This window comes from Triticum urartu, chromosome 7 (genome assembly GCF_003073215.2).
Source record: "Triticum urartu cultivar G1812 chromosome 7, Tu2.1, whole genome shotgun sequence".
NCBI classification, from domain to species: Eukaryota; Viridiplantae; Streptophyta; class Magnoliopsida; order Poales; family Poaceae; genus Triticum; species Triticum urartu.
The window spans coordinates 503,244,614-503,264,824 of record NC_053028.1 but is presented as its reverse complement, the minus strand read 5'-3'; the positions used below and the strand labels follow the sequence as shown (position 1 = coordinate 503,264,824).

General features: G+C 48.1%; 1 protein-coding gene and 1 long non-coding RNA gene across 3 annotated transcripts; both read left to right on the top strand.

Moving 5' to 3' along the window:
* The first annotated feature begins 10,821 nt into the window (after positions 1 to 10,821).
* On the top strand, positions 10,822 to 14,318 carry LOC125521911. Of its 2 annotated transcripts, none has more exons than XR_007289503.1 (2): positions 10,822 to 11,314; positions 13,856 to 14,318. It is a non-coding gene; the product is annotated as an uncharacterized LOC125521911 (long non-coding RNA). The 2 variants fall into 2 exon arrangements; XR_007289502.1 differs by lacking the exon at positions 13,856 to 14,318 and adding an exon at positions 11,529 to 11,652.
* A 1,617-nt stretch (positions 14,319 to 15,935) lies between these two features.
* Positions 15,936 to 19,612, top strand: LOC125521888 (O-fucosyltransferase 8-like). The gene is made up of 10 exons (XM_048686947.1): positions 15,936 to 16,763; positions 17,011 to 17,100; positions 17,215 to 17,311; positions 17,403 to 17,473; positions 17,559 to 17,647; positions 17,772 to 17,892; positions 17,980 to 18,123; positions 18,270 to 18,604; positions 18,709 to 18,949; positions 19,057 to 19,612. Exons 1-10 carry the CDS (start codon positions 16,446 to 16,448, stop codon positions 19,384 to 19,386), a joined length of 1,836 nt encoding a protein of 611 aa, XP_048542904.1. The 5' UTR covers positions 15,936 to 16,445; the 3' UTR covers positions 19,387 to 19,612.
* Positions 19,613 to 20,211: the final 599 nt, after the last annotated feature.

Genomic DNA, 20,211 nt, shown 5'->3' with positions numbered 1-20,211 from the left:
GAGGTACTGCTCCATACTTACCATGCAAATACACAGTATGAATTGCAGATCTGGTCTGTGTTCTACATTAAGGAAGCTCCATACTTGCCTTGTTTTGATTCCCTTTTTTAGTTGTAGATGAACCAGCCATCTCAGATGATGATGCTTCATTACCTACTCCTATTGCTATCACAGCTGCTAATGGTGCAGAACTAGCAGAGAGTTCTACCGGTATGGGCCAGCTATATCAGAGTTCTACCGGTATGGGCCAGCTATATCTTTCATATTGATGTTCTACATGCAGAATTTTGCATTGTGTGATGTAATGTTGTTGGTGTAGATGGAGATACAACAACAAAATCTATTGCCATTAGTGATAGTAGACAAGCTAAGAGGGCACACGATAGAGAACGCAAAAGGGCATACGATAGAGAGCGCAGAGAGAAATTGACCAGCAAACAAAGAGAGCAGATAAATGCACGGAGGCGAGAAGCTTATCGCAGGAAAAAGGAGTTGGGACCCAAATTCCTAGAAGAACAAAATCGGAAGACACGGGAACAACGCAAGCAAAGACGAGATAGCTTAACTGCTGGGGAGAAGAGAGCGGATATGAGTGCTGAAAGAAAGACAAGATACATGTCTAGGAAAAACACCCCGTGCCCTGAATCCATTGCAATGCGACGTCCAGATTTACCTACTACATCTGCGGCCAATCAGTCTTTGCACAGTAGTGCATCACCTGTGTCAACGAACATGGCAGGACACACCTTCAAATCTGCTGGTAATTCACTCCATCTGCAGTTCACTTCACTTCTTATATCCGCCCAGGTTGAATTTGAGTGCATCACCATGCCTGCAACCTTTGCAGATTCGTTGTCCGCCGAAAATGCGTCAGCAGCTCGTGGCCCCACGTACATTCGCAACATCGAAACCCATGGTAGTTATCCCAACAACGGTCATCTTTCATTTTGTAATCATTCATCAGATATTTATAATGATTCGAAAATGTTGCAGGTGCCTATTTAAGCAGAACCTTAGGTGATGGTGCTATAGATGGCAACCTCATAACAATCAATGAGCACCTAACAAGTGCCGACCAGCAAACCAGTGATCCGCTAACAATAGCGGATAATGGAGCTGACGAGCAGAGGCATGAGTCCAGAGCAAAGCGTAGGACGAGAGAGCGATCTTGCAAGGGAAGTATGGCGGCGAAGAAGCATCATGAGAAAATTGGCAAGCGGAAATCATGTACGAAGGTGCCACGTGGTGAGAGGAACGCTCTGCTAGATCGTCGTAATGAAAGCTTTGCAGGTAGGGTGAAGACCCAAAGCGTCAGGAGTAGCTCCATACCGGAAATGAGCTCAACTGGACAACCTACCGTAGTTGAAGCACACGGTGCCTCAACCTCATCTAGCACGCCGGAGTACACAATCAGAAGTGAAGGTAACACTCCAATCCTTACTCTCCTTGCGTCCCTTGAGTCTGAACCCTCATTTATTGGTTTCGCAACTGAGCAGACGACATGGATGCTTACCTTAGTCGTCTCATGAATGATAATGTCAACCCTGACAACCTATTTGACGATGAGTATTACCTGTTTGCTGGTGAAGGTATGTACACCCACTTGAGCAACATCCACCCCTTGGGAATATCACACTAATTATAAACATTGTTTGCAGGCTCAGATGCTGATGACATGGAGCACGACGAATTGGAAGATGACCGCCACAATACCTATATCGACCATGATCCATTGGACTATGTCTACTCAAACCTCCCAGACCACACACACATCCTGAAGCACGCCGCGAACTGCGATCATTGCAAGGCCAAGAAGTTTGAGTCCGAGGCCCCGGGATTCTGCTGTCGCAGTGGGCAGATCGAGCTGAAGCAGCCAGAGCCCATCCCGGAGCTAATGAGGCTTTGGTCTAGCATGGATGCGGACTCAAGGCATTTTCGGGAGAACATACGGTTCTTTAACGGCCACTTCTCCTTCACAACCCTCGGCGTCAGCCTTGATGAAAGCTACACAAACATGAAGTCTGGGGTGTACACGTTCCGGGCACACGGCACCATCTACCACAACGTTCATTCCTTCGGGCCAACATCCCGTCCAGAGCATCTACAGTTGTACTTCTACGACGACGACCCAGGCCTAACCCATCGCAAGGCTGCCACCGAGCAATTAGACCAGGATGTCGTCAGAAAGTTAGTGGACATACTCAGGGAAAACCCGTACTCCCAGCAGTTTAGGAGTTTGGGTGCGCACAGGGACAACCTCGACGATTACAGGATAGACCTCAACACTGACCAGAGACTAGACCAACGGAGGTATAATAGACCTCTGTCATCTGAGGTCGCTGCAATTTGGGTGGAGGGCACTGACTTAGCGAAGAGGTTTGATCGTAGGATTACACTTTGCGGGAACGACAACCAAAGGCACAGTATACATGTAACGTCTGGATCGTATGACCCGCTCTCTTACCCATTATTCTACCCAAGGGGTGAGCTCGGTTGGCATCCGAAACTACCTAAACGTGATGTCCCTTGGCCGGTTGTGCAACAACCAAGAGGTAGACGTGATGATGATGATGATGATGATGATCAGGATGCAGGTAAGCCTTATGCGTATTCTGTCGTTTTGATGAATTGTATAGTTCTCTTATGAATCCTAATGTCCACGTTACTCATCCATATGCAGAGGGGAGTAGCAGGTTATGCGTCTCGGTGAGAGACTACTACTGTTACATGTTGTAGACACGACCTGGGATATTCAATCCCATACTCTGTGGAGCACGATTGCTCCAGCAATGGGGGTGGACATTTACATCAAGATTGAGAGTTGTAGGTTGAAATGGTACAGGAAGAACCAGACAAAGATCCATGCTGACCTATATAAAGGAGTTGTTGATGCAATTACATCCGGGGAGACCCGGGCAAGCGCTGTTGGAGTAAGGATAGTGCTCCCTGGAACATACCCAGCTGGCGACCGCGACATGAAACGGAGACATATGGATGCCATGGCAATTGTCCATACCTACGGGAAGCCCGGCATCTTCTTGACCATGACCTGCAACCCTAACTGGGAAGAGATAACAAATGAGTTGTTTCCTGGTCAGACAGCGCAAGACCGACCTGATCTTGTGGCTCGTGTGTTCCATGGCAAGCTAGAGGCTATGAAAGATATGTTGTTCAAGAAGAATATCCTGGGTGTTGTTGTCGCACATTTATATGTAGTCAAGTTCCAGAAGAAGGGCCTCCCCCACGCACACTTTTTGTTGATCATGGATTCTACCTATAAGCTTGTCGTTTCGGAGCAGTACGACCGACTCATTTCTGCCGAGCTCCCAGACAAGCAAAAGTATCCTGAACTCCACGCCTTGGTGGTGAAACATATGATGCACGGACCATGCGGTGCTCTCAACCCCAAAAATGTGTGCATGCAACAGAACGAGTGCAAGTGCGGATACCCGAGGCCGTTCAATGAAAACACGGCACAAGGCAAAGACTCATACCCAGTTTATTGTCGTCGAGATGATGGTCGGCAGGCTAAGGTTCGGGGTAAAATGTTGGACAACAGATGGGTTGTGCCGTATAACCCTTACCTTCTGCGGATGTTCAATTGCCACATCAACGTTGAGGTTTGCTCCAGCATAAAGGCCGTCAAATACCTTTACAAGTACATATACAAGGGCCATGATAGGGCTTCTTTCAGCATCGACCAGCCCGACACCGATGGTAACATTGATGAGATCAAAAGATACGTAGACGCGAGGTGGGTTACTCCTCCGGAGGCGATGTGGAGGATATTTGGCTTCCCCTTGTGTGCCAATGACCCGCCTGTCCTATAGTTGCCTCTTCATCTCCCGAACATGCACAGGGTGGCATTCAATGAGCAAGCTCACTTGACCGACGTAGTCGCCTCTGAGAATTCTTCCAAATCCATGTTGACAGAGTATTTCAAAGCTAACCAAAATCACCCGTGGGCTAGGAATATATTGTACAAGGATTTTCATGGAAGGTTCACATGGCAGAAGGGTAAGAAGTATTGGAAAGAGCGGGTGGAGCGTTATCAGATAGGTCGAATTGTGTCTGCCAATCCTGCCGAGGGGGAGCGATACTATCTGCGTGTGCTGCTAAACCATGTTGCTGGCAAGACATCCTATGAGGACCTGCTCACCGTGGACGGTAGGCTATGCGGGAGCTTTAGAGAGGCTCCCGAAAGGTTGGGACTCATCGAGGCAGATAACACGCTCGACGACTGTCTCACCGAGGCAGAGCAGTGGGCGATGCCATGTTCGCTCAGGAGGCTCTTTGCAACAATTTTGGTGCACTGTGAGCTAGGCGACGTGCGTGGTTTATGGGATAGGCACTTCGAGCCTATGTCTGATGACTATCGGCGATCACACACGTGCCCAATTGAGGTGGAACAGATGGTGTTGATTGACATTAGGGGTATGTTGCAGTCCATGGGCAAAGACATAGCTGATTTCGCTCTTCCATGCATTGACGATGCGTTCGATCCAACCGGGGGCGAGGCCAAAGAAGTGATCGAGGAATGCAACGTCGATTTTGACATCAACGACACTAAATTGGCATCGTCGCTAAACTTGGAGCAGAGGGTTGCATACGACGAGATACTAGCTGCTGTTGAACGCGGTGATGGGGGTGTGTTCTTTGTTGATGGCCCGGGAGGTACAGGGAAGACATTCCTGTATAGGGCGCTGATCGCCATGGTTCGAAGCGAGGGAAACATCGCTATCGCTACCGCGACGTCAGGCGTCGCCGCTTCTATCATGCCTGGAGGCAGGACTGCCCACTCGAGGTTCAAGATCCCATTGAGCTGCGATGATGGCGCCTCATGCACCTTCACGAAGCAGAGTGGTACCGCCAAGCTACTGAGGATGGCCTCATTGATACTATGGGACGAGGCCACCATGACTAAGCGATAGGCGGTCGAGGCACTCGACAACAGCATGCGCGACATCATGGGAAGACGGGACCGACCCTTTGGAGGAAAAACTGTTGTGTTTGGCGGGGACTTCAGGCAGGTGCTTCCAGTCGTCAGGAGGGGGTCACGGGGTAAGATAATAGATGCAACCCTCCGAAGTTCACATCTCTGGAAGGGTATGCGCCAGATAAAGCTCGTCACCAACATGAGGGCTCATAATGACACTTGGTTTGCGGATTACTTGCTAAGGGTAGGCAATGGCACCGAGGAAGTTGACGATCAAGGAAACATACGACTCCCTGAAGATATTTGTGTGCCGTCTACAGGCGAGGGTGACGACCTGGAGAAGCTGATTGACCATGTGTTTCCGAGACTAGATGATAACATGTCCGATCCGAATTACATGACTTCACGCGCAATCCTCTCCACCACGAACGACAACATCGACAAGATAAACATACGCATGGTAGAGCGTTTTCGGGGAGAAGAAGTAACCTACCATAGCTTTGACAGTGCAGAAGACGACCCATATGGCTACTACGCTCCCGAGTTCCTAAATGGATTGACTCCCAACGGTCTGCCTCCGCATGCACTCAAACTGAAGCTCAACTGCCCTGTCATACTTCTGAGGAACATTGATCCGGCTAATGGTCTGTGTAACGGGACGAGGCTTGTGGTGCGAGGATTCGAGAGGAACGCCATCGACGCAGAAATCGTGATCGGACAACACGCAGGTAGGAGGGTATTCCTTCCTCGAATACCCCTATGCCCGTCTGACAACGACATGTTTCCATTCAAGTTCAAGAGGAAGCAATTTCCTGTAAGGCATAGCTTTGCTATGACAATTAATAAGGCTCAAGGGCAGACCATTCCGATTGTTGGCGTGTACCTACCTAATCCGGTGTTCTCTCATGGTCAACTCTATGTCGCGTTGTCTCGAGCCACCGCGAAGAGGAACATAAAGATCCTCATTGAGAAGGAGGAGGAGAAAGATAATGGCAAGAAGCAAAGCAGTAAAACAAAGAAGCGAAAAAGACTTGCCTTGTCCTTACAGACCTCAATGAAGAACATCGTCTATAAGGAAGTCCTTACAGGCTGAAGTCCGCACTTAAGAAGCTGGCGGGTTTTGAATAAGACAAAGGATTTACTCTTCGCGGTGTTTATGATGCGGCCCCAAAGCAGGCACAGTCAATGTTATTTATTTTTGTCCTGTATAGTCTCTTATTTCCCCCTTATTTGAATTTTACAATCCTGGCTTTTCAATACATATCTAAACAGACATGATGTGTTAGTAACTACTTAGTTGCAGGTTTGGCGCAAGTAAACGGATGGATGCATGTTGACATCTTCATGATCTCACAAATATTTCCAGTAGTATTATTTTCCTTTCATTGTGCCATATTCTGTTAGTTGCTTTTCCTATTGCGTGTATCTTGCAGATAACTAGGAGTTTTAATGAATTGTTGGAACCTGGACAGTACCACAATTTATAACCACCTATTATTCTGCAACGAAATGTACATTTTATAGCATATCAGGTGCGCTTCTTTCTGTTCGTGCCTTCAAAGTATCAAACCAGAGGACATCTACTAATATATTTTTGTAGCTCTGTTGCTTCTGATGGTACATGAGCTATCACTGTGGTTCATCTACAAATATATTTTTGTAGCTCTGTTGGCATATATGTACTATGAAAGAACAGTATGTACATGTCAGTATATTTTTCTATGTCACAGACATCTGATCCTATCGTTCTCCCTATATGTCATCCAAACACATCCATATGAACCTATATGTCGTAAAAGTGCATATGTACTTCTCAGTTCTTATAGAGAACGAAAACTGGGTGGCACGTATTATCAGAGTTGTGTATAATCATTTAGGGAAATGTCAAAAAGTAGAAATCCCGTGAATTGGGAATAGAGCAATTCAAGTAGCTAGGAAGTAACAACATACCAAATGATAAAGAATAGCCCCACTGCAGCTCCAAAATCGCAATCCTTTGCTCAAAGATCTGAACTCAATTCACCCTGAAAAACATAGTCATCTGAAGTCAGACTGCATGATAGTCGGATGGGACAAAATCAATTGACTGTCTAAAACCTTCCGTAGGGGACATAACAAATATTTTGCGGTATATAGGTTCCTACTGACAGTTCAAGAAATGCAAACATATAGCACTATTATGTTAAATAGGTCACCCAAAACCATGCTATAGATTAATCAAGGTCATGAGCCCAAGCATAATGACTACCCGTACCAAGCAAAAAATAGGACCTTGGAGATATGTAATGTAAAGTCAATAATAATAATTATTATGCTTTCCTTTTGCTCCCTGAATCGATACTTTTAGAAAACAAAATGGAAATACAAGGCACACATCATTAAGAAAGAGATGGTCATATTCTAATATTACCTCCTGCTCATTGTGGACGGAAGGCTATGTGGTACAGCCAGCAGCCGACCAAAGCACCTGTATTAGGAGGGGATTTGTTACCTCGATGTGTTGATGAGGCAGTGGATTGGTCATGTCCCACAGGATCACGCAGCGGACGTAGTCGTTGACACATTGGGGAATCGGCTCGGGCTGGCCACTTCATGGAAATCGACGGCGCGGCAGCACACTATCCTCGGCTGGGGTAAAGAACATCATGCGGTGAAATCTAATTATCTGGATGACATGATCTAATTACACAAAATAAGATATCTTAATGGTTTTGTTAACTCAGATTATAAATCATAAAATTTATAAGAGGTAGCAAATTGTAAAAGAGACAAAGTTCGACAAATCACTTCTTTTCGTTCCATAAATCACGTGTTGTCCATATCATATAGCTTGGAGGATAATATCTGCCCGTAGAAATGTTCAGAAAGAAGAAAAATGTTATTATCGACAAAATGAAATGTCGGAATGAAATACATTCAGAGCTCGAATGAAATCAGCAAAGTAAATAAACCCCTTTTCTTTAGATAATCAAAAAGGTCAGAGTAATGGACCACAAATGACAATAACCAGCATAGTTAATTTCTACTATTTCATCTATCCCCAACATATATATAACAAAACAGTATAGAGAGGTAGGATAGGACTGATATATTAACTTCCACATCAAAGATCTGTGTCAACACACACATCCGATTGACCTTGTCCAAGGCCAAAAGAACAATAAGAAAATTGGGGAATGACACGATAACTAATTTGAACATGCAGGACATTGTTACGTTCCTCACACGCTGAGGAACAGACTAACAATCAAGCAGGCAAGTAAATAAATATGAGGTAACAATATTATGTTTTTTGTTCAGCAGCTGGTCTGATAAGAAAATAGTTGAAGAGTTAAGGAGAATATATATCCACTTGAGTGGTTCCTTGGCAGACGAACTTTTTTCATGAGGGTTGGCAAGCAAACTTAATTGTAAATGTAGGCAGCAATAGTATACAGTACCAAAGTATATATGACAGTGTCGATGTAGTAGTTGCGATTGTACCTCATCTAACAACCCTTGTAGGTCATATAAAAAACTGTCGGATTTGGATGTTGCTTTAAAACTGCCGAGTGACATAGGATTGTTCTTCTTTGTATGTATGTTGCACATGAGGTAATACTCAAATGGTATATTTCTATACATGTTTAATTTTGCAGAGTATCAGAGAGATGGGGATGGATCTTGTCGACGTTCAAACACAACTCATTTACAAGGTTCCTGGGGCGACGTCGTTGAAAGGGGAAAAAACTCACCAAGTTGTATATAGCAAAACGATGTGCAAGCAATGATATCCCACAACAAACCTAAAAGGTTAAATACAATTGTTATCCCACAAGGTTTTTACTTTCACTGTGATTATCTTTCTCTAGCAAATATTTCAAAAGCTCGTGGCAACGCACGGGCATTCTACTAGTAGCCATATAGGTTTCACCAATTCATGTTTTACGAACCTTCAGAAATTCCCTGCTTGGTTTTTTTACCGGTTTGAAGACTTCTAGAAGGTTCTAGTTTCCTTTTTTTAAAAGAAAGAATTTTTGTCATGGGACGAGACAACGCAGGGAAGACATTAGAGCATCTACCGCCGAACTTGGCAAATCAACGCCCGCGGATACGCCCAGACGCTTCCGCGAGCACTGATCAGGCACCTCTCAAATGTTGCATCGCATATTCACATGCCGCAAATTATGATTCTCAAATCCATACAATCCATGCACGTCGATCATACGATACAAAATTTCCGAATTTTAAAGTTCAAAACAAAGCAAAGCAAATCATAGTTCAACAAATCGGACATGCCAAAAAAAATCAATGTCCGGAATGGCCTAGTCGGCCGTCGAATCATCCTCTGTCCCAACGGGGTCGGACGGCGTAATCTGCGTCGACGCTCAGATGGAAGGGGTGCAGGGATCCGGGCGCGGCGGAGTAGACAGCTACTCCACCATGTCCGAACCTCCCTGTGACGTCGTCGCTGCCTCCCTCTCTCGCTGCTGACGTCGCCGCAACTTCTGGGCGACATTCTCCGGCTTGCAAGTCGCAACCGATGAACTGACCGGGCTGGACGACATCTCCGGCGGTGGTCGGGACCGATGGTGAGGACTGGGAGCTAGGGTGGAGGACAGCGAGGGTCCCTGCGCGAAAATGGTTGGAGGGCGGCGGGAGGAGGGAGAATTTGATGGATTTGATGCAATTTGAGATGTGGTCGAGCTGTCGGGTCCGATGTGGCGGGCGTGCTCGGACACCCCTATATCCATCCTATATTCGTGCTGGATATAAGGCGTGTCGGTCAGCCTAGACGTCTGAGCCTCATTTAAGAAGGCCGTCTGGATAGAAAAAATTTGACCGGTCTATAACCAGATGGCCCGTCCGGACGTATGAAACGATTTGAGACGCCCGGCTGTAGATGTTTTTTTAAACATCAGTACAGAGACAAACGCTCATATACACGCGCATAGAGATGGCAATGGGTCGGGTGGAGGTGGTCCAAATCCAACCCATGACCCATCTTCCTACCCTCTGCCCATCCACCAAATTATCCATGGACACAACTTATGCCCATGCCCAAAACCGCTAGATACCCACATACCCATGGAGCTCCATGGGCATAGAAAAGTAAGCATGATGCCTTGCCAAAGATCAAATTAACTCATCATCATTCACTCACAAATGACAACATAAGCTACATGCATAAGTAGGTAACAAGTAATATGATGAGTCCTTAAGTGTGACATACCAGAGGTTGATTCTGCAGCATATAGCACATGGCACAAGTTGCATATTTCCTGCCATTTCCCATTTATTCGCTCTTTCTACTATCACTGGCATATGACCCCACATGTCATACGGGTATCCATTGGATATCCATGGAGCACAAACTATAACCATGCCCAACCCGACTATTCGTGGGTATCCATATCCACGGACCCGTGGGCAAAAATGTGCTCCATACCCTTGCCTAACCGGGTCGGGTATCCATGGGTATCTAGATCCATGGATAAAATTGTCATCCCTACACGCGCATACATTCACCCCTATGAACGCGCACACACACACCCTACCCCTATGAGCATCTCCGAAAGACTGAGCCGGCATAACATATTCTCTCACTAAATGCGCATCGCCGGAAATCCTGAACTAAATTCAGAAATAAATGCGAGTATCAGGATTTGAATCCTGATAGGCTGAGGATACCATAGTCTCTCTAATAACCATCCAACCACAGGTTGATTCGCAGATGTTTTTTTTTTAGGTGTAGATGCTCCTATTTCATCTCAACCTTTGGCAAACGCAACCGTAAGCTCGTGCGGTGCAGGCGCTTTCGCCAACTACCGTGGCAGCAAGTCCCGTGATCTCCGGACCCCGTTAGTTCGCGGGTCACAACTCACAACGACCGAGCCACACTTTCGAGCTCCTCCTACTCCCTACGACTCGTGATGTTAGCCCGAGCTTTTTCCCGCACTTTGCTAGTTTGGTTGCAGGGTTTCCCGGGGGATCCCCGCTGTTTCCCCGGGCTGGAGAACCACGGGCCGAGTTGGCCCAGGGAAATTGAGTTGGTCACTTAGACCGCATCGTTCTCGGGGTAACCCTGCCCGAACCACGTCCTTTCCACGGGGAGAAAACCCACGAGCCCAGAGCTCGGGCGAGCGAACGGCAGAGCCGTCGACCAAGACCCAGCGCCCCCGGCCGCCTCCGAGCTCCTCCGCCGGCGACAGAAGCGACGCCCCTGACCCCCTCTCTCCGGTGCTGACGAACCAAGCTCCGCCCCTCCAGCGACTGCGACGGACCGCGGCCGTCACTGTTCTCCTTCCCCAGATCTCCCCTCCGCTTCCAAGGTCCGATCCCCTCCGGCGACGGCGACGACGCCGGTTTCGCGGACGTATTCATCTCGTCTGATCAAGGGTTAGCCCCCCCCCCCCCCCCCCCCCCCCCCCCCCCCCCCCCCCCCAGTACATTTTTCTTCAGTTCATACCTTCACCGTCCCTAATCTTGAACCACGAATTCCATAGGATCTTGTATTTTTCTTGTGTACCTGCTCTGCACTTGTTGTAGAGCATAGCTTGAATCAGTATTTTTTACCTATTTTTGACCTCTCGTTTTGAAATACATCTAGCAGGTGTGGCCAGTACTCTGTTATTCTCCTACATATAGCTGTATATGCATCTAAAAGGGCAAGTACTTGGATGACCTTGACAATATCATACTGATTGTAATAACTTGCATAAGACTCTGTATTTGAAGATGTCCCGGTCCTGCATTATTTGACAGAATTACCATTAAAGAAAATTTAGGACAGAAATATATTTCCAGGACAGTCCAGAGAAAAAGGCTGGTATTTATGGGGTAGCACTCAAACTACCGCTACGCACAAGGCTGGTATTTCAATTCGGTTTGCCATACTTCTAGTTTTATTTTAGGGTTCTTTATAAATATATGTAGGTATTATGATCCATTGCAAATATAAGGAGTGGATAAGCTGAAACTAGAATAAGCATCTTTTTTGCTCTGATGGATCAGTTTCTCATTGTTAATATTTATATATTTTCTTCTGAGCACCTGTTTCTTCATCATATATATGTGGGAAAAAGGAAAACTTCTATGATAGACAGTAGTAGTTTCAGACTGTCTACGATCACAGTAATTCAGATTCTGAAGCTTGTATTGTCCTTAATGAGCTAGTAATAAAAAGATAACAACCTTCCGAGAGGTGTTGCCAAACCTGGGATGTAGATAATCAAACAAATGCAGGGCTGGAGACAATTATTTGCTGGTTTGAGCCTCAATTACATCCTGATGACAGTCTTGCACATTCAGTTTTACATTCTGAACATAAGCAACATTACTAAATCGCATGCTCTGTTCATGTTAAGTTGTTGATTGCAAACGTCACAAGGCAGGAGAACACACATTTTTTTAATTCACATAGTGTTCATCAATATCTTTTATACATCAGTAAACTCAGCATTCTACAGGAGAATAAAGTTCAGAAGGAAAAACCATCAAGAAAGCATCAACTATACCCAATTTCTTTTTTGAGTTTCTGATTGTGTCGTCTTGCTGGGTGAAACATGCCAACCAAGGATATGCGGCAGTCCAATTCCCCTATGCCAGCAAGCATACATGATTCGGTTTACTATACAAAATATGGAATGCCTGTCCAGATTAAAAATAACATTGCTGGATAATGATCCGAGTTGGTTCTCGGTTGAAACTAATTTGAAGCTTTTCATTTTTCTTATAGCTGGCTGATATACTTTTTATTTTTATAAAGTATATATCTTTTACATTCTTGATGAGAACATGACTACCTTGGATACGACCAAAAATATTGCATACATGACGATCGTTTTCTGTGGGAGTTGACCTTGACGATCCGACTATGAACGTGCGAGACGTCGCGCCTTAGCAATCGCTAAACCAACTTCCGAGGGTTATTGACCACGCCGAAGCACGATCAACCTGACCACGAGGGTCTGTTTCCTGCGAGCAAACGAAGAACAAGCAAGAAACTGAGATTGCAATCTGGATATTGCGAATATAAGATGAAAGCTTTATTGATCAAGGTGGGGTTCTGTGACGTCTTGGTCTGGTCGTTGGACACAAACGAAGTACGCGAAGTTGCAGCTATGGCGAACTTTTAATCTAAACAAAACCCAAGGAAAAAGCTACTAGATGGATCTACTTATATAGGAGCAAGGGGTGGCGGCCAAGGAGGTGGGAGGACAAGGGGTGGCGGCCAAGGAGGTGGGAGGACGTCCCAAGGCAGCCTAAAACTAACCCTAGGTCGTACAAGGCTCATGGGCCCAAGTGGAGGTGATGCAACACCTTTGGGCTTGTAGTTTGACTCGGGTTCTGCTGCAACGTCAGATTGTTTCGTCTGTAACTCAACGCTCCGGACGAATTTGAAGGTGAATCCAATTGGGTTGGAAAGAGCACGAAATCTAGTTTCCAACAAAAAAAGAATCACCCAATTCGGAGTCCGTATGAAAAAGTTGTTGGCGTTTTGAGTCAGGTATGTCTGTGCAGTCCGAATCTGAATCCAGAACGTGAAAGACTTGGACTCTATCTTCTCTTGGCCCAAAAGTGACGTGAGAGGACTTTTTGAACACAACATAAACTTCTCCTTTTCCCTTATCTTCATATGTGGATTGTACAAATGTCCCATACACCTGCAATTAGACAAAACACAAAAGTGTGTGAAGTATTTTTGTTCTGGATAACATAAATAGATTATTGAATAGTTTGCATTAGAAATCACCTGACAAATATGCATGTATGCAATATTTTTGGTCGTATTCAAGGTAGTCATGTTCTCATCAATTCTGCAATGAAGAAAAACTATCATGCCTATAGTGCGAAGATGTCTGTCCAAAGATGCTTTATTTGCTAAGCTACATGAGTTTATTCACAGTTCTTATCTGAAAAAGATAAGCAAACTGGCAGGTGGATCAGCAGCATTTGTCTATGCTCGAATAACCCTCTTGAGTTGGTATGTGTGGCTTTCTTTCTATTCAGTAGAGAAGGGGTCAGATGTCAGATTTATCTAACCACTAGGACAGAAAAGTTCATGCTTATACTGATGCTTGAAAATTCAATACTTATTTGTGATGCAGGTTCCCTTACCACAGGTTGACAGAAATGTTCAAAAAGTTGACGGTGGAAGTAGTTCAGTATGGATATAGTTCACATAGTTGTGATATTTTTAGTGGAACAAAGTATTGTTTCTTGCTGAACCTGTAACCATAATTAGCATTTTCTCTTTTGAGACATAGTTAGTAAACTATATTTATCATTGGTGTTGCACTATTGGTCCGACTTTGGCATGTCAGGTTATATGCATGTGTGGATGCAAGTTGAATATTTGTTCTCTTGCGAACTGTGTATTTAATATATTTTTTCGTTCAAATTTCTGTATTAAATTTTAGTCTCAAATGTCCTGAACTTTTTTTAGAAAAGAGGGACAAACATTATTCTGCTATTTATATGAAAATATTGTGAGAAAAAATGAAGTTATTTGTGGTGATTTTTTATTGTAATGATATTTTTCTTTTACACATTTTGTCCTATTGGATGGGCATGTCCCGTTCTGGTATTGCCTGCGGGGATTTCTCTTCCCTCCCCCTTGGTGTCCAAATGGCAAAGTGTATTTCCACATAGTGGGAGGGGATCTCGTATGGGCAGGGAAATCCCACATCGGGGGTATACTACCCAGGATTTTTCATCCCCAACAACCAAACTAGCCCTTATTAATGTCAGCCGCCGCCGTCGGCCTCCCGAGTCAGCCACGCGGCCGCCACGGCTCCAGAACGGCAGAGCACACACACGCACAGCCGCCGCCATTGAACTCGCAGGTGGCCACTGACTATACGTGCCACTCGGTGATAGTATAGCATATCCAGAGTAGGAAAATACTCTCTCTGTCCTATAATATAAGAGTATTTTTTACATTTAATGTAAAATATGCTCTTATATTAGGACGAAGGATGTACGTAAGAAAACAGGAACCGAAACTGCACGCACAAGAAACCCAACTCAAAGTTGTACCCGTGTACGAGCAATCGTTATCCTCCTGTAGTGAAACCTAGCCGCCGCCACCAGGAGAGCCCCTCCTTCCCGTGCCGTCTTCTGGCGGCTCTCCTCCGCTGATGACTTTTTAGTCATTGGTGGTGAGGGGGGTTGCCGGATCTCCTGTGTGTGGTCGTTTTAGCTTTAGGTTTTACGGCCCAAAAAGCTTAGGGTTTTGGATCGTTCAACGTCTTGGCTTTGACGACGGCGACGGCGATATTGAATAAAGAAGCTTCAAATTCTTCTTCAGTGAGGCGATCGTTTCTATTGTCGGTGAAGGATCTGGGAACCAGTCTATTCAAGCGGAAATGTCGTGACGGCGGCGGCATCCTTGTGGTGGACATGTGTCCTCGAGCTTCGCCGTTGCGACGACGTCTGCTCCAACATCGGCGCGGAGCTTGGGAGGTAGGTAGTTGAGGAGCGGATGCAGACTGTGGTCTGCATCGACGACATCTGGAAGACAAAGCGTGTGCTGGGCTCGTGGTTCGTGGATGGCAAGTTCTGTTTTCTCCTCCGACGTCTTAGTCGTGTGAGGGTGCCAGATCTGAAGTTTGATGGCGTGTCCGGGGTGTTGCCCCGGTCTGGTTTGTTCAACGGTAATGGTTTCGTTTTTAGCAAGCCACCTAAGAGGTTCACAAAGCTGCATATCAGCAATGGAGCCGCGTCGAACTCGAGTGAGAAGGTGATCCGTCATTTTTTTCTTTCGGTGGCTACTATGATGATACCGGGGGCAGGTGTGGTGTCAAGCGCAAATACGTTCTGCTATCTTTTAGTTTTATTATGTGTGTCTGTATGTGAATTATACTTTAATCTTTATGATATGAATGAGACATATATTATATTATAAAAAAAAGGTGTACCCGTGCACCAACCAACGGGGGGCGGCCGGCTACCGACTCCGTCGCCCTTTTCCGCCGTCGTCCTCAACCAATCATCGAATCACCACCAAACAAGCGTCCAACCGAAACCTGTCTTCGCTTCCACGGAACACCTCCCCACCCCGATACGCGATCCCCGTCCCACCACGCCACCACCTGGCGGCGCATCACCCGGCCGGTATATAGGACGATCGAGCTGCCGGCGGATCGTCCTCCCCTCACGTTACGTCGATCCCCTTCCACGTCCGCTCACCGCTTCTTTAATCCCGCCTCCCCATTTCTTTATCCCCGCCACGCAGATCGGGGATCATCACCCCATCATTCTTCACCTGCCCGCACGGTGGTTGCACCGATCGGGATTCGGGACACAGCGAATGGAGGCCGCGGCAGCGCCTCGTTTGACCTACCCTTGTATACTGCCCTGAGCTCGTACGGCACGGGGGATCGCTGGATGCCCACGTTCTCCGTCCGCCCGTCCGTCCGTCCATGGAGCGCAGGTCAAAAGAAAAGAATAGTTCAACAGCCAGATGGGGCCGTAGTTGCCGTGTTGCTGGACTTGGAGGCACCTCCCCGTCTACGCCAAGCCACCAATGGAGACGCGCACGGAGCGTAATGGCGGTGCGTTCTTGACCGACCGGGCGGCCGAGATGGACGGCCCTTACGTCGCCGTCGTCGGTCAGGCCGGCGGCGTCGAGGGCAGCAGGGTCGGCGCCACCAACATCGGGAGGCTGCGGCAGGGGAAGGCGGCCAGGGGCGGCGTCAACGTCTCCTCGTGGCACCTCAGGGTGTTCGCCGCCGTGGTCGGGGTCATGGGCTGCCTCCTGCTCGCCGCCTCCCTCGTCATGTCCGCGCTTCACCAGGTGCAGTTCCGGAACGGCGCCATCTCCGTCAACTTCAGGGGCCTCCAGGTATTTCCTCGCCGCCTCCCATCAAATTCAGAAAAATCGCATGTTCGATCACGATTACCTGCCTGCCCGGCCATCACTGATCCCTTAAGTTTTCTTCTCTATCGCGTCTGAATTTAATCTTCCTCTCTGATTGTACGATCGCTGTACTCGTTCATCTGGTCTCAGACTGCAACATTTTAAAATTTTCTGCGCCTGTTCTCTCGTGATAAAATCTCTCGACCTGATGAATCAATTTCTGTGAATGAAGGAGCTCAAGCACAATTTCGTCAAGAAGGAGCAGTCAGAGCAGATAATGCATGAAAGACTTCTACAGATGGCAACTTTAGCCACCACCAAGGTTTGATCCTGCCAGCATAGCCATTACCACTAGTTACTTTCTGCAACTGTATTTGGGAAGTTGGTATATCTTCACTTTTACTGATGCTGCACTTTTCCCTTCCTGCCAGTGCAGAACGAGTCAGATGATGGAAATTTCGCATTATGGGAGGAACCCTACAAACAGGCGCGCAAATGGACGCCCTGCGCCGCCAAATACACCTTGGAAGAAGGTGAAGCTTCATTCAACCAAATGCAAATAGTTACTGTCAGTACTTTTTAAGGTTTTTTTTGCTTCTTGACACTGAATTTGGTTAATCTCAGAGCCTAGCGACGACAACAATGGATTCATTCTGATCAGCGCAAACGGCGGCCTGAACCAACAGCGCGTCGCCGTAAGGATATAGTGTTTGGATCATCACAAGATCGATTCAGTTTTGATACTATTTGGTACCTAAACGAGCTTCACTCTTCCTCCAGGTGTGCAATGCTGTTGTCGTTGCAGCTCTGCTTAATGCCACACTGGTTCTGCCCCGGTTTCTTCACAGCAGCGTGTGGAAGGACAAAAGGTTAGAACTTTTAACTGAACCGTGTGACAAATACGTACTACAGTAGTAGTTACTCATTTTTCTCTCCGACATAGTAGCCATTCATCAAATTGTAGAGTTAACTGAATTTCTCCTTTTCTACCAGTCAGTTCGGTGACATCTACCAGGAAGACTACTTCGTGAACTATATGAAGAGCGATGTGCTCATCGTGAAAGATTTACCGCCCCATCTCCAGTCGCTGGACCTCGAGGCAATCGGTAGCCAAGTTAGTTCCTGAACCATGTCCTGAAAGTTCAGACTGTTTTGTTTCTTCAGTGCCCTTTATTCATCTCACCCGCCCCCTTGATCACAGGTTACCGACAACGACATCTCCAAAGAGGCTGAACCATCTGAATTCATCAGAACTGCACTCCCCATTCTTCAGAAAAATGGTGTTGTTCATTTCCTCGGGTTCGGTAACCGGCTTGGCTTCGACTCGGTGCCTGCCGATCTGCAGGTAACATTTCATCCCCCTTGACATTGTTTTTCAGATGAACTGATGAACAATGCACACCGCACCACCTCCTTCAACAGGCCCTAGTTTCTTTATCTTCCAAGAAACACGCCCCTGTTTGCTCATCGGATGTTTGCATGACTTTGCAGAGGCTGCGGTGCAGATGCAACTTCCACGCTCTCAAGTTCGCCCCCGAGATCCAGAAGCTGGGCTCGCTGCTGGTCCAGCGGCTGCGGGGGGTGAGCGCGATGCAGACGGAGATGGACAAGCAGCTGTTCGGAAGCAACATGCTGGAGCGGCCGTTCGGGGAGAAGGGCGACGACGCCGGCGGGCCGAGCAGGTACCTCGCTCTGCACCTGAGGTTCGAGGAGGACATGGTCGCCTACTCCCTCTGCGAGTTCGGCGGCGGCGAGGAGGAGAGGAGGGAGCTGCAGGCCTTCAGGGAGACCCACTTCCCGGCCCTCGTGACGCGCCTCCGGAACACGTAAGCGCGCGCGTCGCCATTGCCGATCACGCTGCTCTGCCAAGATCTTCACTGATTGGTTACTGACATTATGTTGCTGCGGTGGTTGTGTTGTGTATGGCCAGCACGGTGTCGCCGGAGGAGCTGCGGAGCCAGGGGAGGTGCCCGCTGACGCCGGAGGAAGCCGGGCTCATCCTCGCCGCGCTCGGCTACGACCGCGGGACGTTCATCTACGTGGCCGGGTCGCAGATATACGGCGGCGCGACGCGGCTGCGCCCGCTCACGCGGCTGTACCCGAACCTGGTCACCAAGGAAGACATCCTCTCCTCCGACGAGCTCGCTCCGCTCAAGAACTTCTCCTCCCGGGTAAGCGATCGAAATCATTTTCTTCTCGCGACAGTTTCTGAATCTGAACTCTCTCAACCCTGTCGACCGACGAGTCTGACTGACTGACTGACTGGCCGCCGTCCCAGCTGGCGGCGCTGGACTTCATCGCGTGCGCCTCGTCGGACGTGTTCGCGGTGACGGACTCCGGCAGCCAGCTGTCGTCGCTGGTGTCGGGGCACCGCGTGTACCACGGCCGGGGCCGCGCGCCGACGCTGCACCCGAACCGGAAGCGGTACGCTCAGATCCTCTCCGAGGAGGGCGGCATCGAGTGGGCCGGGTTCCAGAGGAGGGTGAGGGCCATGGTGGACGAGTACAAGCGGGTCCGCGCCCGGCCCAGGGGCCGGACCGTCTACCGGCAGCCCAGGACGCCCGGGTGCATGTGCAGGGCCGGCGGCGACGACAGCATCGACTTCTGAATTTTCTGTTCTGACACGTTGCGCATTCCTCTTTTTTTGTGGTTATTTGTTTCGTTCTTTTGTGCATACATTAACTTGTAATATTTTTCTATAGCTCTAGGGACATGGCAGGTTCAGTTGAGAGGTATATAGCATATGCAGTTTGATAGATTGTAACAGAGGGGTTTTGCTGGGGAGAGTTGTACAGAAAGTGACATATATCATGCTTAGAGCCTGTTCGGATGCACTCCACTCCTTCAAATCTTCCACTCCACTCCCAGCTCCTGGACTGATGGCTCCTTCCAACAAATCGAGAGTTTATAAGATGTTAGCAACTGACTCCACTCCAGGGAACGGCGCTAGTGGGTGGGCCGTCGAGCTCCTCCACTCCGTCGCCGGCCGCGTCGAGGTCGCCGACGTCGTCCCTCCCGGCGCTGGTCGTACTGCCGTGCGCGGACCCATTGGAGCTCATCCAGAGGCCGGCGCGGACACCGCTGCGCGGGCGTGTGCTGTACTTCTCGGCGGAGTTGCTGGCGGCGCTCAAGGAACAAGCTAGGCAGGAGCTCCTGGAGGTCGGGAACGCGGCGGGTGCGGCCGCCCTGACGCGGTTCCAGACGTTGGGCTCGCTGATGTGGCGGTGTGTCACCCGCGCTCAGCGGCTGGTCCCTGACCACGTGTCCGTGTTCCGCGTGGCCGTCAACAACCGAAGGTGGCTCCGGCCGGCGCTGCCGAGGGAGTACTTCGGGAACCGCATCCACGTCGTCAGCATAGAGTCCGCGCGCTCTTCAGACCTGCTGGTGCACGGCGGGCACGGGCGGAGGCAGCGGCCCTGGAGCGCGCGGTGGC

Coding starts and splice junctions, on each gene's coding strand:
- LOC125521888 (XM_048686947.1), top strand. CDS start 16,446: ATGGAGACGCGCACGGAGCGTAATGGCGGTGCGTTCTTGACCGACCGG. Junction 16,764..17,010: donor TCAACTTCAGGGGCCTCCAG/GTATTTCCTCGC, acceptor CTGTGAATGAAG/GAGCTCAAGCACAATTTCGT. Junction 17,893..17,979: donor TCGAGGCAATCGGTAGCCAA/GTTAGTTCCTGA, acceptor CCTTGATCACAG/GTTACCGACAACGACATCTC.